Source organism: Podarcis bocagei (genome assembly GCF_964188305.1).
Source record: "Podarcis bocagei genome assembly, chromosome: 5".
In the NCBI taxonomy this organism is placed as follows: domain Eukaryota; kingdom Metazoa; phylum Chordata; class Lepidosauria; order Squamata; family Lacertidae; genus Podarcis; species Podarcis bocagei.
Genome location: NC_138129.1, coordinates 24,390,796 through 24,407,877, shown reverse-complemented (window position 1 = coordinate 24,407,877; position 17,082 = coordinate 24,390,796). Strand labels below are relative to the sequence as shown.

Genomic DNA, 17,082 nt, shown 5'->3' with positions numbered 1-17,082 from the left:
TCAGATGCCTATAGTTAACCTTCCAAGTTCCAAACGCTACAACTTTTCCACATAGGAGAGTAGCTCCAACCCTTGATCTTTTGGTTGTCCTTTTCTGAACCTTTCCCAACTCTGCAATTTAGGTAGGTAAAGCCTAGTAGGATTCAGCTGCTACATGCAGGCACATAGCTCATTCTTGGTCCCACAAACTGGGCCTTAGAATGGCTATCTGTCTGTTTCTATCCCCCAAAGAGCCTGAAATGCTTGGTTGCTGTCTGTGAGTCCATTGAGAGCAGCACCCTGGATATGCTTCCATGAAAACCATCCAAGGTCATCTAGCAAGAGACTTAGAAGCTTATCCTGAATTTGATCACAGGAGAGCTATGCCTCTGTGGTGGAGAGAGTGTGATTCTTGGCCCAGGGGCATGACCTTAACAATCGGTAGAGTTGTATCCTTGAAAGCAAAGAGCTGGGGCCATCCAATTTCTCTTTTATCTCTGTCACATTTCATCTCCAGAGCTCTGCTCTTTATTTGCTTTCTGCTGCTCCAGATCAGATAACCTATCTACTCTTGCCAAGCTGGGCATGGTGCCCATCCTTGCATTGTCCTCACCTCGGTATGTCTCAAATTGCTCAAATTGCTCCCCTTGCTAGCCCTTCTTTTCCCACTGAAAGTTCCTCTTCTCGGAAGGGTCTGATGCTGATCCTGTTCCTTGCTTTGGGTTGCTCTGTGGCTTGATTTACAGCATGGGGAAGGATTACCAGCCCATGGACCAAATTAGGCCTGCCAGGGTTAATACAACATCTGGTGTGGGGCAGGCAAAGTGTGCTCCCAGCTTGTGCTCAGTGCCATTTAAGTTTGGTGCCAAATGCAAGCCACATGGCTTTGGCCAGGGTCATATCTGCCTGGCATCGCACAATGTTAGCTAAGGGAGGGGAGTGCAAAGGATGGGTTAAATCACTGTATTCCCCTCACTAGGGATCAGGTAACCCATGCTAGCTATTTGCCAAAACACCAACAGCCCCCGCACTTAAGAGCACAGCTACGTACGTGACCAACATTATGTGCAGTTTGGCTCTGATACTCAAGGGTGGTAACTTCCTTCCATAGCATCTTGAGTATAGGGCTGACAGTTGGGCTTTTCCTTTTTGTAGTCTTCTTCTGCCCTTCAGAAGCCTAAGCAAGATGCTTGGCTCAAAGGAAGCTGAAAAGAGTGCCTGTCCTCAATAAATTGTTCCCGGTTTATATGCTGAAACAAGGTTTGTCCAGCTGCCAGGACAGCTCTGTGTCTGAAAGGCAGACTGCCGTTTCACAGTGCCTTATGGATGTGGAACTGTAACACAGTATTTCTGCAGCAATACTACTAAACCACAAAATTTGGGGGGCGGTGCTGGTGCTGGTGAAATGCCCTTGCATTAAGAGTACTTTGTTCAGTAACTTGGAGCTCAACGTGCTGAAATTTGCAAAGTTGCTGAAAGGATGTGGAGACTTATGTTGTGTTCCAAAATGGATCCAGGCACTGGATCTGTGTCTGCTTGTTTTCCCCAGCACAGATCAAAAGCAGATGATGGTGGTGGTCTCAATCCTAAGCACACACTCACCAGGAAGTAAGGCCTTCTGAACTCCGTGGGGCTTCCTTCTGAGTAAAACATCCTTAGGATTGTGCTGTTGTTTGTACTTGCACAGTTCACTATTTCACATAGCAAGTTGGAATGCTTACCTTCAAAATTCTGATTTGGGAGTTGGGCTGCAGTCCTTATTCTCCCACTTACCTGGGAGCAAGCCCCATTGACTTGAATAGGATTCACTTCTGAGTAGACGTGGTAAGGATTGCAGCCTAAAACAGCGCAGAGTGCAGAAAAAGTGAAGGAAACATTGCAGAATCTCATTGGATGTTCTCTCTTTCCCCCCAGAAAATCCTCTAGACTTCTTCCTGGGATTCTGCAGTCTCGAAACTGAATGATGAAGCTGCTATATATTGCCCCTCTCCTCCTCCTTGCCTTTACAGCATTGGAAGCCCGACCGAAACTCCTAGGTAAGCTGCCAGTCGAAAAGATATATAGACAACAGATACCAATTGAATCAGAGCTGTATTAAGCATAGCAAGGAGTAGCCTGTGAATTTATTCTCACAAAAGGAACATAATAACTTCTGGGTTTTTTGAGGGGGTATTCTGCAGCATGTCATTGATGTTGGATTTACACTGGACCATGCACACATGAGAGACCATGAAGCTCACTGGGTGACCTTGGACCTTTCACTGCCCCTTAGCCTAACCTACCTCACAGGGTTTTTGTGGGGATTAAATGAGGAGGGGGGCAAACCATGTACACCACCCAGAGCTCCTTAGAGGAAGAAGGTGGCATACAAAAGTGATAAGTAAATAGTAAATGTTGCTCCCGTCAGTCTCAGCCAGCATGGCCAATAGTCAGGGATGATGGGAGCTGGAGTCCAACAAATACTTGGAGGGCCAGAAGTTTTCTCCACCTTGGTAGAGAAAGTTGTGAAATGAGATCTCTCTTATTTCCCTCCTCCAGGGACGACAAAGTGTAAGACTGGCCCCCTGGACATTGTCTTTGTGATTGACAGCTCACGCAGCGTCCGCCCCTTTGAGTTCGAGACCATGCGGCGCTTCATGATTGACATCATTCACAACCTGGATATCGGGCCCAACGCCACCCGGGTAGGGGTGATCCAGTATTCCAGCCAGGTCCAGAACGTCTTCTCCCTCAAGTCCTTCTTCACCCGGGCGGACATGGAGAAGGCCATCAACGCCATTGTCCCCTTGGCTCAAGGCACCATGACGGGGCTGGCAATCCAGTATGCCATGAACGTGGCCTTTACCACCCAGGAGGGGGCACGGCCGCTGCACAAGAAAATCCCTCGTGTGGCAGTGATCGTCACTGATGGGCGGCCTCAGGACCGTGTGACAGATGTGGCAGCTCAGGCAAGAGCGGCCGGCATTGAAATCTATGCCGTGGGTGTGCAGCGGGCAGACATGAACTCCCTCCGGGCCATGGCTTCTCCCCCACTGGAGGAGCATGTGTTCTTGGTGGAGTCCTTTGACCTCATCCAACAGTTCGGCAAGCAATTCCAGGACAAGCTGTGTGGTGAGTGATGGTGGCAGTGGCAGGACAGTCAAGCCACCTCCCATGGCCATTGTTGACATTCAAAAGTGATTCAGTGAGAGATCAGAACATGAGGGGAAAGGTGGCATGTTCCCCCTTTGAGGTTACCAGGATAGAAGATAGCTCAAGCGTTGTTCATGTGTTCTTGCTTCTTGTGTTGCCTGCAACCTGTAATGGAGGTGGAGATTGGGTGGATGTGAGCCCGTGAATTGATTCACAGTTTATGAAATGCTGGTTCGTCCATCAGTCTTGGCCGCTCTCTGCGAGTTTTGGACAATCTGCCTTCCCCTTTTATAAATGTGAATTTAAAGCAATTGCGAGGGTTTATCCATTCATCCATTTTATTATTAAGTTTTTAAAACATGTTGAAGTGTACATAATGCTCTGGGGATTGCTGCATGTACAAGGGAGCAAGAGACAAAACTGGTTGCGTCACTGGCACCAGCCAATCAGTGTTGTGCACAGCCAGCTTCTGCTACCAGCCTGTAATACCATCCCTCACCCACACTGCATTGCGTAGCCCGGAGAGAGATATGCATCCAAACTTCCAAATTAGCCCCACTAACTAAAAACATTACACTGTCTTCACCCTGGTATAGCCATTCTCATGTGTAATGTAAGTGGGCGAACCCTTATTTACCTTGTGCCATCTTGCATCTTCCAGGTGTTGATATGTGTACAGAACTGGATCATGGCTGCCAGCACACTTGTGTCAGTGTCCCAGGCTCCTTCTATTGTCAGTGTAACCCAGGATACAAGCTCAATGCTGATGGAAAGACGTGCTCCAGTAAGTAAGATCAGTACGTTCAGTCAGACAGTTATTAGGGCTGATGAGATGGACAGCAGTTCTCCCAGTTCCTAAGCCTAGATTACAATGCAACTTGCACATTGGATGAATTTTATTTTGCAACCGTGTCATTGCTGATCTGCCAACGAGTAATAAGGTTCGACAATGAACCATCTGCATAATGTGGATGCATGCTGAACATGTGCCGATATGGAAAAAATGTGGTGTTCATTAGCCGACACTGTTTATTCTGTGTAAGAATCCCTTGTAAAACAAGCAGTGCTGGGTGGGAAGGAGACTAAGAAATGGATCTGTAGATAATAGATTCTACATAGATAATTGAATTGTAGAGGTGGAGCGGATCCCAAGGGTCATCTAATCCAACCTCCTGAAATACTGGAATCACAGCTAAAGAATCTTTTGACAGATGACCATCCAACCTCTGTTTAAAAACCTCCAGTGAAGGAAAGTTCACCACCTTCTAAGGTGGACAGTAGAACAGTTCTTACTGTCAGGAAGTTCTTTCTCATGTTTAGTTGGAGCCTCCTTTCTTGTAACTTGAATCCATTGATCTGGATCGTGTCCCTGGAGCAGCAGAAAACAAGCTTGCTCTTATCTTGCATGCAACAGCCCTTGAGATATTTGAAGATGGCTATCATACCACTCTCCATAGTCTTCTCCAGGCTACACATCCCCAACTCCCTCAACTGTTCCTCACAAGGCTTGGATTCCAGACTCTTTATCATCTTGTGCAGGAAACAAATAAGAGAAACCGCTGTGATACCTGCATTGCAGGTTGTGATGCTGGATCACTGGACTTCAGCTGGTGGGTCGGGACCCTCATGGATCACTGACTGGTCCCAGGCGGGTTGCAACAGCAGCACTACCAACATGCAAATATAGGGTAAAAGACTGAGAAGTGTTTTCCCAAATGCATGTTTTGGTTAAAAGTGGGTCCTGAGTCTGAAAAGGTTAAAGATTCCTGGTGACACTTGGGTTCCCATCCCACTCTACAATTTTGTGATTCTGTGAAAGTGACAATGTGCCTGTGCCTGTGACCTCTTATAAGGATGGGAGAGAAACTGGGTTCAGTTAACATTTAAGGAGGAACCTGCAGTTCTAATCTGCAGTTTCCAAAACAACGTATAAATGAAAACACAGCCATCCTTCAACATTTGCGCTTCTCTGGATTTTGCAATGTAGCTTTCTGGCTAAGCAATGTGTACAAAAACGCATATCCTGGAGTATAAGGGGAAATAGCATACGAATGTGCATTGGATTTGGGTAAATTGCTTTGCAGAAATGCATATTTTGGGCAAAATTTGCATAAGAAAGTGTATATACAGTCATACCTCATGTTACGGATGCTTCAGGTTACATGTCTTCGGGTTGCGGACTGTGGGAAACCCGGAAATACTGGAATGGGTTACTTCCGGGTTTTGCCGCTCGCGCATGTGCAGAAGTGCTAAATCGCTCTTTGTGCATGCGCAGAAGCGCCAAATCGCGCTGGCGCCTGTGCAGATGCGGCGCTTCAGGATGCAAATGCTGCAGGTTGCGGACATGCTTCCATCACGGATCACGTCCGCAACCCGAGGTTCCATTGTATTAGGAGAAATCCTAGCAAAAATGCTGATGAATTTTCACAAAGACTTCAAAAATAAATGACTTGCAAAATGAAGAAGAAATGTGGAAGACTGAACTGGAAAAATGAGAAGCCAAAAACCAACAGGATCTGCCTACCCCCTAGCTTCTTGTCAACATGAGTCGCTGTACCTGATATCCTCTGATAGCAGTCCCAGTGCCCAAGTATGCAAGAGTGGACAAGCCTTACCTATGGCTTTTGTTTGCCCAGTCCATGACGTGTCCTTTTTTTAAAACCTCTGCAGTCATCGATGCCTGTGCTGATGGGAGACACGGCTGCGAGCATCAATGCGTCAGCTCTCTCGGCTCCTACACTTGCCGCTGCCGGACAGGCTATCAGCTCAACCAAGACAAGAAGACATGTAGCAGTGAGTAATCTCCATCTAAGGGCGTAAGACGAGTTCTGCTGGATCAGATAAGAAACCTCTCTAGATCTGGATCTTCTTTCACACAGTGGCTGATCAGGTTCCCCTGCGAAGCCCACAGGCAGGACGCTCCCCACTGTCACCCCCCAGCAACTGGTATCAAGAGGCATGGAACTAGTATATTGCCATCATGATAGATCACGTCACCTCTTACTCTCTTTTTCTCTGAATGAAAAAGCCCCCGTCATTGTGGTCATTCCTGATAGGGGAGTTTCTCCAGCCCCCTGTTAATTTTGGCTGCCCTTTTCTGCCTCTGTATTCCATAATATTGGGGAAGGGGTGGTGGGTTGGTAGCTATTAAATGGGAACTGGGATCTCGGAGGAATAGAGGCATTTTGCTGGAGGGAAGAGCAATGGGTCCTGATCACCTCAAAATCATTCCCCACCCCCCTCTATTTCTTCCAGTGATCAATTTCTGCAACTTTGGCAACCACAGCTGCCAGCATGATTGTGTGAATATCCTCAACGGGTACTATTGTCGCTGCCGCGATGGTTACACCCTGCAGGCTGATGGCAGGTCATGCCAGGGTAAGTGTTGCATTGTGTGGCTGTGGCGGAGAACAGCATATGCATTGGTGCGGAGGGGGGAGCAAAAAAGAAAAGCAAACAAGTGAGCTAAAACATAGAGTACAACATCTGGCTATGATTCATTACTAGGTTTGCCAAATGACTGTTTTGAAAATGAGTTGGGATGTCTCAAAAGAAGACACCCATAGAGTCGGTGGAAGGGACTGTGATGCACTGGATTTATGGGCTGTGACTTCAGTATAAAACATGTTCCTTAGAGTGCTGGAGAATCCTGGTGATCAACATAACCAAAGGCAATATTGCCTTTCTAATTTGCCTTAGAACCATAGAATTATGGAATTGGAAGGGACCACAAGGGCCATTTAGTCCAGCCCCCTGCAATGGAGGAATTACAACCAAAGAATCCAGCTGGTTAAAAAACCTCCAATGAAGGAGAGTCAATCACCTTCCATGCTGACCTATTACTCTTTTGAACAGCTTTTACTGTCAGAACGTAAATCCTAATATTTAGTTGGAATTGCCTTTCTTGCCATTTGATTCCGTTGGTTCGGCTCCTCCCCTCTGGAGCAGCAGAAAACATAGTTTATAGTTTCTTCACCATATAGTCCTAATGGTTCTCCGCCTGGTGCAACATGCTGAACTCCGTAGCTAGATGAAATTATCCCCATGATTTGTGTTTCAGCCAGCGACCTCTGCAACAGCGTAGAGCATGGATGTGAATTTAAGTGTGTCAGCACTGCAGGCTCTTACCACTGTCTTTGCCCAGAGGGTCAGCAGCTCCAGGCAGACAAGAAGACATGCAACAGTGAGTATTAGGGGTTTTCCTTGCTATGGAATGTTCTTCATGCATGGCTCCTCTTTGATACCTGAAACAGATTCCTAGCCTTGACCTCTCACATGACACAGAATATTTCAAATAGATGGCAGGCAGGTAAGTGGTGATGTCTTGATCCTGACTGATCACTATTCCTGATATCTCTTAGATGGACACACATTCAGAGATACTGTTTCTGCTTTTGAAAATACAACAAAAAGTGTCCCAGTTGGCACATAACATAAATGCATGATTGGTTAGGAGGGATGCATTAGTTGCTGTGCGTTATTAGACTGGATTTGCCGAGTTGGGTGGCAATGGCCTCAGAGGAGACAGAATTCCTCCTGTATCATGGGATCTAAGGTTACAATGGAGGAGTTTGTGTATTATTTGCAAAAATATGTGACAGGAAGCAAAAGACTAAATAAAAGAAGTGAATACGAGGTGTTCAGAATAGTGAGATCATTAAAATACTAAGCAGAATCCTGAATTGTGATGTACTACTAGTTCTTGCATTGGTACTGTTGTTCTCTCTCTCTCTCTCTCTCTCTCTCTCTCTCTCTCTCTCTCTCTCTCTGACACACACACACACACACACACACACACACACACACACACCACTTCCTATATAGAAGGAACACATAGTACTTGCTTCTCATATTTTAACAACTGCACAAAAATTATTTGCCCAAAGATGGAAAGACATAGTACTCCCTCGTTGGAAAGAGCAGTTTATCAAAGTTTAGCATTTTGCTATAAAGACAAAATTAACATCTTATCTAAGAGCAAGAGTACCTGATGATTATAGGAACAAATTCCGGGGGAGCTGGTCTCCTTTCGTACAGTTCTGCCAAGAGAACTGCTACCTTCCGGAACCTCAGGTTGGCTTTAACTTTCTAAAGTTGTGCTTACCATAATCTCTTACTGAAAAACATTGGATAAAATGTAGAGACGAACAGTGTTGTATTTGTATGAAATTTGCTTCATGTTCATTTTCAAGTTTTTTTTAATGATGTTGTTAAAAGTAGCTTTAAAAGGAGTAATAATTATAATAACAATATCTGGGATGTCAGGTTGTAACCCAATCTTACAAAGGGATTTGCATGTCCTAATTAGGCTGTGGTGTCAGTTGGTAGCAAGAGGGCACTGTTGACCCACAGTTTGTCTGTGTGATTTGCTGAGGAACCAGAATGCTGGTGATGCAAGAGGCAAGGCACAAGAGATTGCCTACTGAAAATCATGTGTGTGAGAGGTACATTGTAGTTGTCTAGAAACAGTACTGGGATTGGGTTTCCAAAGGTCTTGTAAAGTGTAGCAAAAGAGCTACAGGATTTTGAGGGAATTCTCCAACTGTGTGAAGCTGGGATCCTCACAGCTTGGAGGTGCCCAGTCTGGACTTTTCAGCAACTCGAGGGTGATGGCCCAATATCCATCATATATCTCACTTTGCTGCTATTTCAGAAGACAAGGCTAACACTCGTCTCCCTTCACCTCCCCTTTTTTCCTTGGGCTATAGAGTGTAAAGCTGGGCACATCGACTTGGTGCTGGTGATCGATGGCTCCAAGAGCGTCCGGCCTCAGAACTTCGAGCTGGTGAAGCAGTTTGTGAACCAGATTGTGGACTTCCTGGACGTGTCCCCTCACGGCACGCGCGTGGGGCTGGTCCAGTACTCGAGCCGAGTGCGCACGGAGTTCCCTCTCAACAAGTACACGACAGTGGCTGATGTCAAGAAAGCGGTGCAGAGAGTGCAGTACATGGAGAAGGGCACCATGACAGGCCTGGCCCTCAAGCACATGCTGGAGCACAGCTTCTCGGAGGCGGAAGGGGCCCGGCCCCTTTCCCAGAATGTGCCCAGAGTAGGCCTGGTCTTCACGGACGGCCGTTCTCAAGACGACATCTCCGAGTGGGCGAGAAGAGCAAAGGAGTCAGGTGAGGGTGCAGCAGGGATGTGTAATTGGGATCTGTCTATAGGTATTGCGGAGCTTTTATTCATGGGTGAGGAGCTGAAAGGAGGTTGCTTCTGAATTTCTCCAGTCAGTAAAGCACTTGATCTCTAACTGTACGCATTTTGCCATACAACTCTTTTCTCTAGGTATGTTCTGACCATAGAGGTTGGGTTATGAATTGCCGCTGTGTCTCAGTGGTAAGACACCTGCTTTGCATGCAGAAGGTCCCAGGTTCAGTCTCCTTTATCTCCAGATAGGGCTGTCTGAAAGGAACCCTGGAAAGCCAGTGCCAGGAGAGATGTAAGATTTCTGGAAATTTTGAAGCTGCTGGAGATAATATCTTTTTTTATATATAAACTTTTTTATTGGTTTTTCACAGTTTTTATAAACACAAACAATACACAATACAAACAAACAAATGCACAAACAAACATGTATAATTTCATATCCCTTTTTCTTAAACCTTACTTCGCCGACTTCCCCATACCTCCCCTTTCTACATCCCAATTTCCAAAATTATTTCAGCAAATCCTAACCTGCTAGAGATAATATCCCCCCCCCCAGCTAGCCCCTTAGAAGTTGTCACCTGATGTCCTTGTGAAGCCCGGTGATTGACAGATAGGCAGCCCCTCTCCCATGTGGCAACATGGTCCATCAAGGGTAGAGGAGTGTGGGATCCATCCAGTTGGCAGGAAAAGATTCCTGACTCGTGTGCTAAGGATTGAACCTGGAGTTTCTGCATGCAGACATGATGTACCTACCAAGAGATGCTCCCCTCTCTATCCTTCCAGCACCTACAAATTCTAATTGGTTTCTTTCATGAGCTGCCATGGTTTCCCTTAAAGGATGCTGGGAATTGTAGCCAGTTGGGCTTGCTGAGGATTCTGCTAGAGACCCCTTCATCACAGAACTACAGTTCTCAGGATCTCATGGGGAGAGGGAATGTTTATTTATTTTAAACCGGTTTGAAAGCTGCAGTGCAGACAGGGGCTGAGCCACTCTGTAGGCAGACTGTCTGGGATGGCAATGCCTGCATTCTAAGAGTTTGAGCCAAATAACTCCTTTGCTCTTGGCACCAGGGCGGCCAGAGGTTTGCTGGAGCATTCCAGCCAGTTTGTTCTGCCTCTGTTTCTGGGCAGTGTCAGGAATTTGTGGCTAATTAGCGAATTCTCTCGTTTCCTCCTGTTATTGCCAAAAGGAAAATGCAGAGGAGTGTCAAATTACAGGGCCTAGAAAAATCAAGGCGGTTATGCTTCTTTCTAGTCAGTTGCTGAACTCCCAAGAGATGAGGAAAAGGGAAGGTACAGCGGCCTTTCTTATCCCTGGCCAGAAGAGGACAGGCAGCTTAAACCCAGAACAAGAAATGGAGGAAAAAGAAGTTTTCATCCTTTGCCAATGTTATGCCTGGAAGCTGCAGCTTACTTCTCATTGAAAGTTGTGTCTTCTTCTGTTTTTCAGTCATCTGGTTCCAGATTTTCAAGACTTGTTCTTTCCCCATAGGTGGATAAGAGCACGATCATGATGGGACAGAGCAGGGCAGATAAAATTGAACACACAGTATTATTTAATCCCGTGTTCTCCTGTCTATAACTCTCTCTTCTTCCATGATATCCCACTTCATTGCCTACATGACAGGGATCAGCCATTTTGTATCCTGGGACCTCAAGGGCTCCTAATCTGGACCCAACTATTGACCCAGTCTCATAGAACTCCCATGATTCTCTCCCACTTCAGTTGTTTTCTGTCATGAACCCTTCCCTCACGTTGTGGGCAGAAGTTTTGGAAGAGCGCTCTGTGGTTGGCGCAAGACCTGAGGTTAAAACTACTCTGGGAGAAGAAGGGGAAGGGGGTTATTATTTGTCCCATCCTAATTATGACCAGCTTGTGGTGATGCGGAGGCAGGCTTGTTTACTGGTAGCACTGGTGTTATAGAACACATGTCCTACGGAAACAAGAGAGGCCTCATCTTGTATTGACTTTCCACCAGCTATCGATGATGCACCTCATTGCCCAGTCATCCCCTTGGTCTCTTGACCTGAGTCTCCTGTTTTAATTGCTGTGTTGCTTTAATGGAATTGTTTTATTGCATATTTCAGCGATGGATGTTCATATTTTAATGGGATGGTTTTATTGTGTATTTTAATTATGGATCTTTGCGTTTTAATGTTTGAGCCTTTGGTTTCTGTACTTCTAAACTGTGTAGAAGCCTAGTTTGGCATTAAGCAGTATAGAAATCCACAAATTATAGTGATAATAATAGTGACTACTAATACCTGAAAGACCTACTTCCATGCAGACCTCACCAACTATGAAGACTGGTCAGAAAGGCTCTCATGGCTGCATCATCAGCCTAGGCTTGCTATTCAAAGGAGAGCCTTCTTGGTGGTGGTACCCCAGCTCTGGAACTCCTCCCTCAATCTCAGAAACGATTGGTTCTGTCTTCATGCACTGTGTATGAATGGCATCCCATAACACTGGCTATTGAGATTCAAACAAATTGCCTGAGTTCCCAAAAACTGAAACCCTTGTATCCTATACATGTTGCCGGTTCTGCAGGAATTACCATGTTTGCGGTCGGAGTCGGCAAAGCTGTTGAAGAGGAACTGAGAGCGATTGCTTCTGAGCCAGTAGATCAGCACTTCTCATACTCTGCAGATTTCAACACCATGACGAACATTGTGGACAATCTCAAAGTCAACATCTGTCCTGGTAAGCGATGGCGGAATCTAGGCAACAACCTTTACCACTATGCTTCTACCGTCAGATATTTGAATGCCGTGTTCCAGTAAATCCTGTAAGCAAATAGGTCATTCTGCACATGATTCTGTGTCTTGCCTCACATTACATCACTTTCCAGGTCATTTAATGCTAAATTTAGTATCCCCCTAAAAGAAAGGGGGAAGCTGTGTAGAGACATCCTGAACCTGTGTTCAGTGTGTATCGTGTGAACAGGTCTAGTAGTTGAGCTGCGGTACAGTTCTTCACTTGTGGTGCTCCACAGGTGTGGAATCTGTGTGGCCATGCGCACAACAATTGAGCACAACAATTGAGCTGTACAAATCAACAAGCACACACTTGGTCACATTAACAATTCTACACCTGCAGAGGCAGCTTATATATCTGTTCAGTGCATGTGTGAATAAGTCTCATAGCACAGAGACTTGGAGATGGTAAGGGGTAGACTTTCAACAATAATAAATATAAATAAGGCTTTTCCCTATCAGAAAGTTAGAGCATTGCATATATCGTATGCAGTATGTCAATTAAGGTCACAACAGGAGCCTGTGGAAATTTGAGAATTGTTCCCCTGACTCCTTTCAGTTCTTCATTGCAGCCCTTGGGCAATTTTTTTATCACAGAAAGCTAACTGCATTTCACATTTTGGTTGCCTTCACTTAACCAACTTAGCCCAGAGTGCAGGAGTCAGTGGCAAGGTGATGGTCACATCAGATCAAAGGTTTTTTATGGAATCAGGGGCCTCTGGTGCTATTAAGTGTCAATAGTGCTAAACTGAATATGTTTCTAATATATTTTATGTTATTTCAGAGGAAGGCAAGGGAGAAACTGAATTCCGCAACCCGTGTGAATGTGAGGCCCTGGTTCAGTTCCAGACAAACAGTCTTGCAATCCTGGAAGACCTCACTGATAAAAATATCCTTTTTGGTATAACCTTCACGAAAAGTAAAAGCGGGCAGGAACATTTGTTATGTTGCCTTCCCCCCCCCCTTTCTTGGAAGGATTTAGATTCTCATTTTAAGCATCCCATTCTCCAGGGTTTCAGAGGGCAAATTGTAGCTAAAAGGGCAGAGTCTTGGGGGGAGTGCTCAGCAGGCGCAACAGAGCTTATGTGCAAAGTGTCTGCTGGAGTTCAGTGCTCTTGATGCCGCCTTTGTGACAAGCAATAACTTCAGGGGTGGGAATGTGGTCCAGCAGCTAGAATGGATGAGTTTGGGTGTGAGGAAAGCCAAGCCCAAAGCCCCATTCAACAATGAAGCTTACTTGATGGCCTATGCAAGTCATTGTCACTCATTCTGATGATGTTAGGCTAAAATCGTGCTCTTGGGGTGGAAGTAGGGATGAGTGAATCTGTTACTTTCACTTTTCTCATTTTTATAACCTTAAATTCTGGTCTCCGCATTTTTGCATCGTTTTGTGGATTCTTTTTTTAAAAAAGGCATGAAAATTTGCCAGCATTTCTGTGTGAATTTCTTCCAATATAGACACTTTTTTTTTTTTGCAAGGAGTTTTCCGCAAGGTAATGCATTTCTGCACGCTATCCTAATGAGATTTTGAATTGTCTTCAGGGTTTATCCCAAAGCCAGCTGCCTGAAACGGCAAAGACTCTACCGTGAAGGGGAAAAGCCCCTTCAGGGTGAACATTCACCCTTGGCCAACCCTGCAGGGTTCACATGTCAGTGGTGGGTGTGGCCATGCCACACTCAGGGGCACACTTTCACACGCCTGCATGCACACTCAGGCAGGCATATGTACACAGGTACACGGACCCCATTTAGCTGAGCTGAGAAAGGGAGGGGAGGGGGGTTGTGCCTCTCCATTCATCATATAATTAGCTGATTACCCAGAGAGAAGGGGGGATTTGCATACCCATCAGCACTCTGTGTCTAACCAGTGTTCAAATCCCCACTTGGCCATGAAGCTCACTGGGTGACTTTGGTTCAGGCTTGCTGCCTTTCAGCCTAACCTGCCTCACAGGGAGGTTGTGGGGATTAAATGAGGAGGGTGAGATAACCATGTAAGTGTCAGGGTGTCACTACATTCCTTCGTCACTCTCTGTGAATTATTGAATAAATTGCTTGGTTATAACTTTTATCGTTTCTCTGCTTCAAGTTCTAACCAAGCAATTTATTCAATAATTCACAGAGAGTGACGAAGGAATGTAGTCTTCCCCAAATAATGGGATTGCTCCAAGTAAAGTCCCACCCTCCTACGTCTTTCCTATTCTACGTCACCCCTGCATCAGTTAATCTGATCTTTCTGCCTCTGAGCTCTCTGTTCTGCTACCCGCAATGCACGCCTGGTCCTGGGAGGGGGGTCAGGAATGCTTTCCAAGGACGCTGTCATCTGTCTCTCCCCTGGTGCTTCTTCTTCCTGCTGTTCCTCTTCCAGTATTTCCCAGCTTCTGCCCTCTGCAGACTATGTCCTTCTGCAAACCACTGTTCTAAATCTATACTATCCTCCTGTTCTCGGGGAGGTCCCCACCATTCCTCATCAGTCCAGCCCCTGACACTAAGCCAACTTGAGAGTTCCTTCCTTGGAGAAAAAGGTCAGGTAGAAATGCAGGCGGCAAATAAATAAATAATAATTGGGAGACAGAAAAAAATTGTTGCCAGTGTGTTTGTGTGTGTGTGTGTGTATCAGGCACCAAACTGGGGGGTTAGTTGCCCCTGCCTTAAGTTGTGAATGACCGTTTGCACAATCTTGCATGTGCTGCTTTCCTTAATGCAACCACTTGCTCAGATGACTGCCAGAATTGACCAGCTGGAAAACCAGGTTGGCAGAAAATGATCGGGGCTGAGAGACACCTCACCTTATGGGCGCAGACACATCCTGTTAACTCATCGTTGGCATTCCTGTTGTAAATGGTTGTTGGTTTTCCTATAACACGAGCCCGAGGGGGGAGCTGAAACTGCTCCCTACATGCCTAGATAAAAAAAAAGAAAAACAAAAAACTTTTAAAAAAAACAAAGACACCATATGTTGGAACACTTTCCCTCCCTTGGCTTGAAATGGATGGTTGGGCTGAGCCATTTGTTGAAACTGGTTGAGCTGCAACAGGTGGATGGTTCAGAGAAGATGCAGGAAGTGAGGCAGACATTATCTTCAAGAGCGACCGGGGTTAGTTGGCAGCCAATGAACTCTTTCCTGGGGCTTTGCGGGGCACTCAAGAGCCTCAGACATCAACATGCCTGGCTGAAAAAAGAAATCCCTTTCCTTGCTAAATTTCATTTTTATTTTCATTTTCATTTTTTTTAAAAAGGCTTGCTTATGGAGGGAGAGACATTGGCAGCTTCTCACATTTCCAAGCTGAAGACTGTGCTGTTTTCTCCCTTGTTATCCTCCACTGTGAAAAGCAGCGCCAGCAGCTCCTTTGTCTACAGCTTTCTGCTTCCGTTGCACACAAATACCTGCTTTTCAAAAAAAAAGGAAATATTATTTTAAAATATGTAAGTTAGAATAAGATGCTCCAAACCCCCCCCCCCCCCACCAAACTGGGGCATCTCTGATTGGAATACTCTGCTCCCACCCCACAACTTGACTTTGAGAGTATTGATGGAGAATTTGTTGTTTTCCCTCCTCTTTTAAAAAAAGTTATATATATAAATATATGTGTGTGTGTGTGTGTGTATCTTTCTTTCTGAAAAGCAGGGCAGGATAGTCTTATTTTTAAACAATCTTTTTTATATGTAAATTTTTAATAAACAGACCCAATAAACTTGCTGAAGATTTCTAATTGGCTTCTGTTGTCTTTTCAAGTGTGGACCCTTGGAAAATAATAAGCAAGCCGGTACCTACAGCAAGGGAAAGGGGGACATGAGATCTTCCAGATTTTGCTAGATTCCAACTCACATCAGTCTAAATTCTATTGCAATAGCTGATGGATGATGTCCTTTAGTCTCTTGCTAAGTCACGATTCCCCACTTACCCCTTAAAGGAGAAAGTCTCTTAACTGCTTTTGCTCAATCCTTATCTCACCAGTTGTGCAAACTTGGCAGTAAAGTGAATACAGTGGTACCTTGGGTTACATACATTTCAGGTTACATACGCTTCAGGTTACAGATTCCGCTAACCCAGAAATGGTACCTTGGGTTAAGAACTTTGCTTCAGGATGAGAACAGAAATCGTGCTCCAGCGGTGCGGCGGCAGCGGGAGGCCCCATTAGCTAAAGTGGTGCTTCAGGTTAAGAACAGTTTCAGGTTAAGAACAGACCTCTGGAACGAATTAAGTACTTAACCTGAGGTACCACTGTACAGTAAACTGAAAACTACTCCTAGAAGTAAGACATAGTGAATTCAGTGGGGCTTACTTCAAAGTAGCTGCTACTATAATCATTCCATCAATTTCTGATGCTAGGCTGTGAATGTTGCCTCTTAGGTAACCAAAATGGTGTCGCCCATGCTTAAGAGGGAGTCATTGGCAGTCATGCTGGTGGGGGAAGCCCATGACTTACAGAAGTAGAATGGGGAATCTCCCCTACAAACAGCCCAATGAGGATTGTGCACTCACTCAGTGGTTCATAGAATTGTAGAGTTGAAGGGACCCAATAGTCATCTAGTCTACCCCCTGCAATGCAAGAATCTCAGCTAAAGCATCCATGACAGATGGTCATTAACCTCTGCTTAAAAACCTTCAAGGAAGGAGCGTCCACAACTTCCCAAGGAAGACCATTCCACTGTCAAACATCTCTTACTGTCAGAAAGCTTTTCCTGATGTTTTGGCAGAGCAAAGGGTTTGTGGGGAAATCTGCTGCCAAAATGGCAATTACGTTTACTAAATAAGCATATGAAGCGGTTAAGGCTCAGAGACTTCCTCTATTTTTAGAGAAGACAGGACTGTTTGATGTCATGTCCCCTATTCCTGTGGTGGGAAATAGGACAAAGGATCTTAATCTTTTCTGCTTCCTCTTTGTCTCGGTCTCTCTGATGAAGCAGAAAAGTGGATGGGAGGGAAGGGGATAGAACAGAGTGGCTGGAATCTCAAACGGAGATCTCACTGCAACATTTTATGCAGTCCCACTTGTATTGTTAAAAATTCACACATACACTAGGGTCGCCATCTTTGTTCCGGCAAAATACAGGGTGGGGCAGTTTGGG

The 17,082-nt window shown here is 45.4% G+C and overlaps 1 protein-coding gene across 2 annotated transcripts in view; it reads left to right on the top strand.

Annotated features, from left to right (window-relative positions):
- The window catches only part of MATN4 (matrilin 4), a 41,539-nt gene extending 25,965 nt beyond the window's left edge, over positions 1-15,574 (top strand). The window contains exons 2-11 of one of the 2 annotated variants that reach the window (XM_081196239.1): positions 1,894-2,015; positions 2,518-3,090; positions 3,773-3,895; positions 5,782-5,904; positions 6,367-6,489; positions 7,172-7,294; positions 8,820-9,233; positions 11,807-11,959; positions 12,797-12,901; positions 14,721-15,574. In XM_081196239.1, the coding sequence (XP_081052365.1) occupies positions 1,940-2,015; positions 2,518-3,090; positions 3,773-3,895; positions 5,782-5,904; positions 6,367-6,489; positions 7,172-7,294; positions 8,820-9,233; positions 11,807-11,959; positions 12,797-12,901; positions 14,721-14,776 (1,869 nt within the window). In that variant the 5' untranslated portion in view covers positions 1,894-1,939 and the 3' untranslated portion in view covers positions 14,777-15,574. The remainder of the gene's footprint in view (positions 1-1,893; positions 2,016-2,517; positions 3,091-3,772; positions 3,896-5,781; positions 5,905-6,366; positions 6,490-7,171; positions 7,295-8,819; positions 9,234-11,806; positions 11,960-12,796; positions 12,902-14,720) is intronic. The other variant, XM_081196240.1, reaches the window with a different exon arrangement.
- The last annotated feature ends 1,508 nt before the right edge of the window (positions 15,575-17,082 follow it).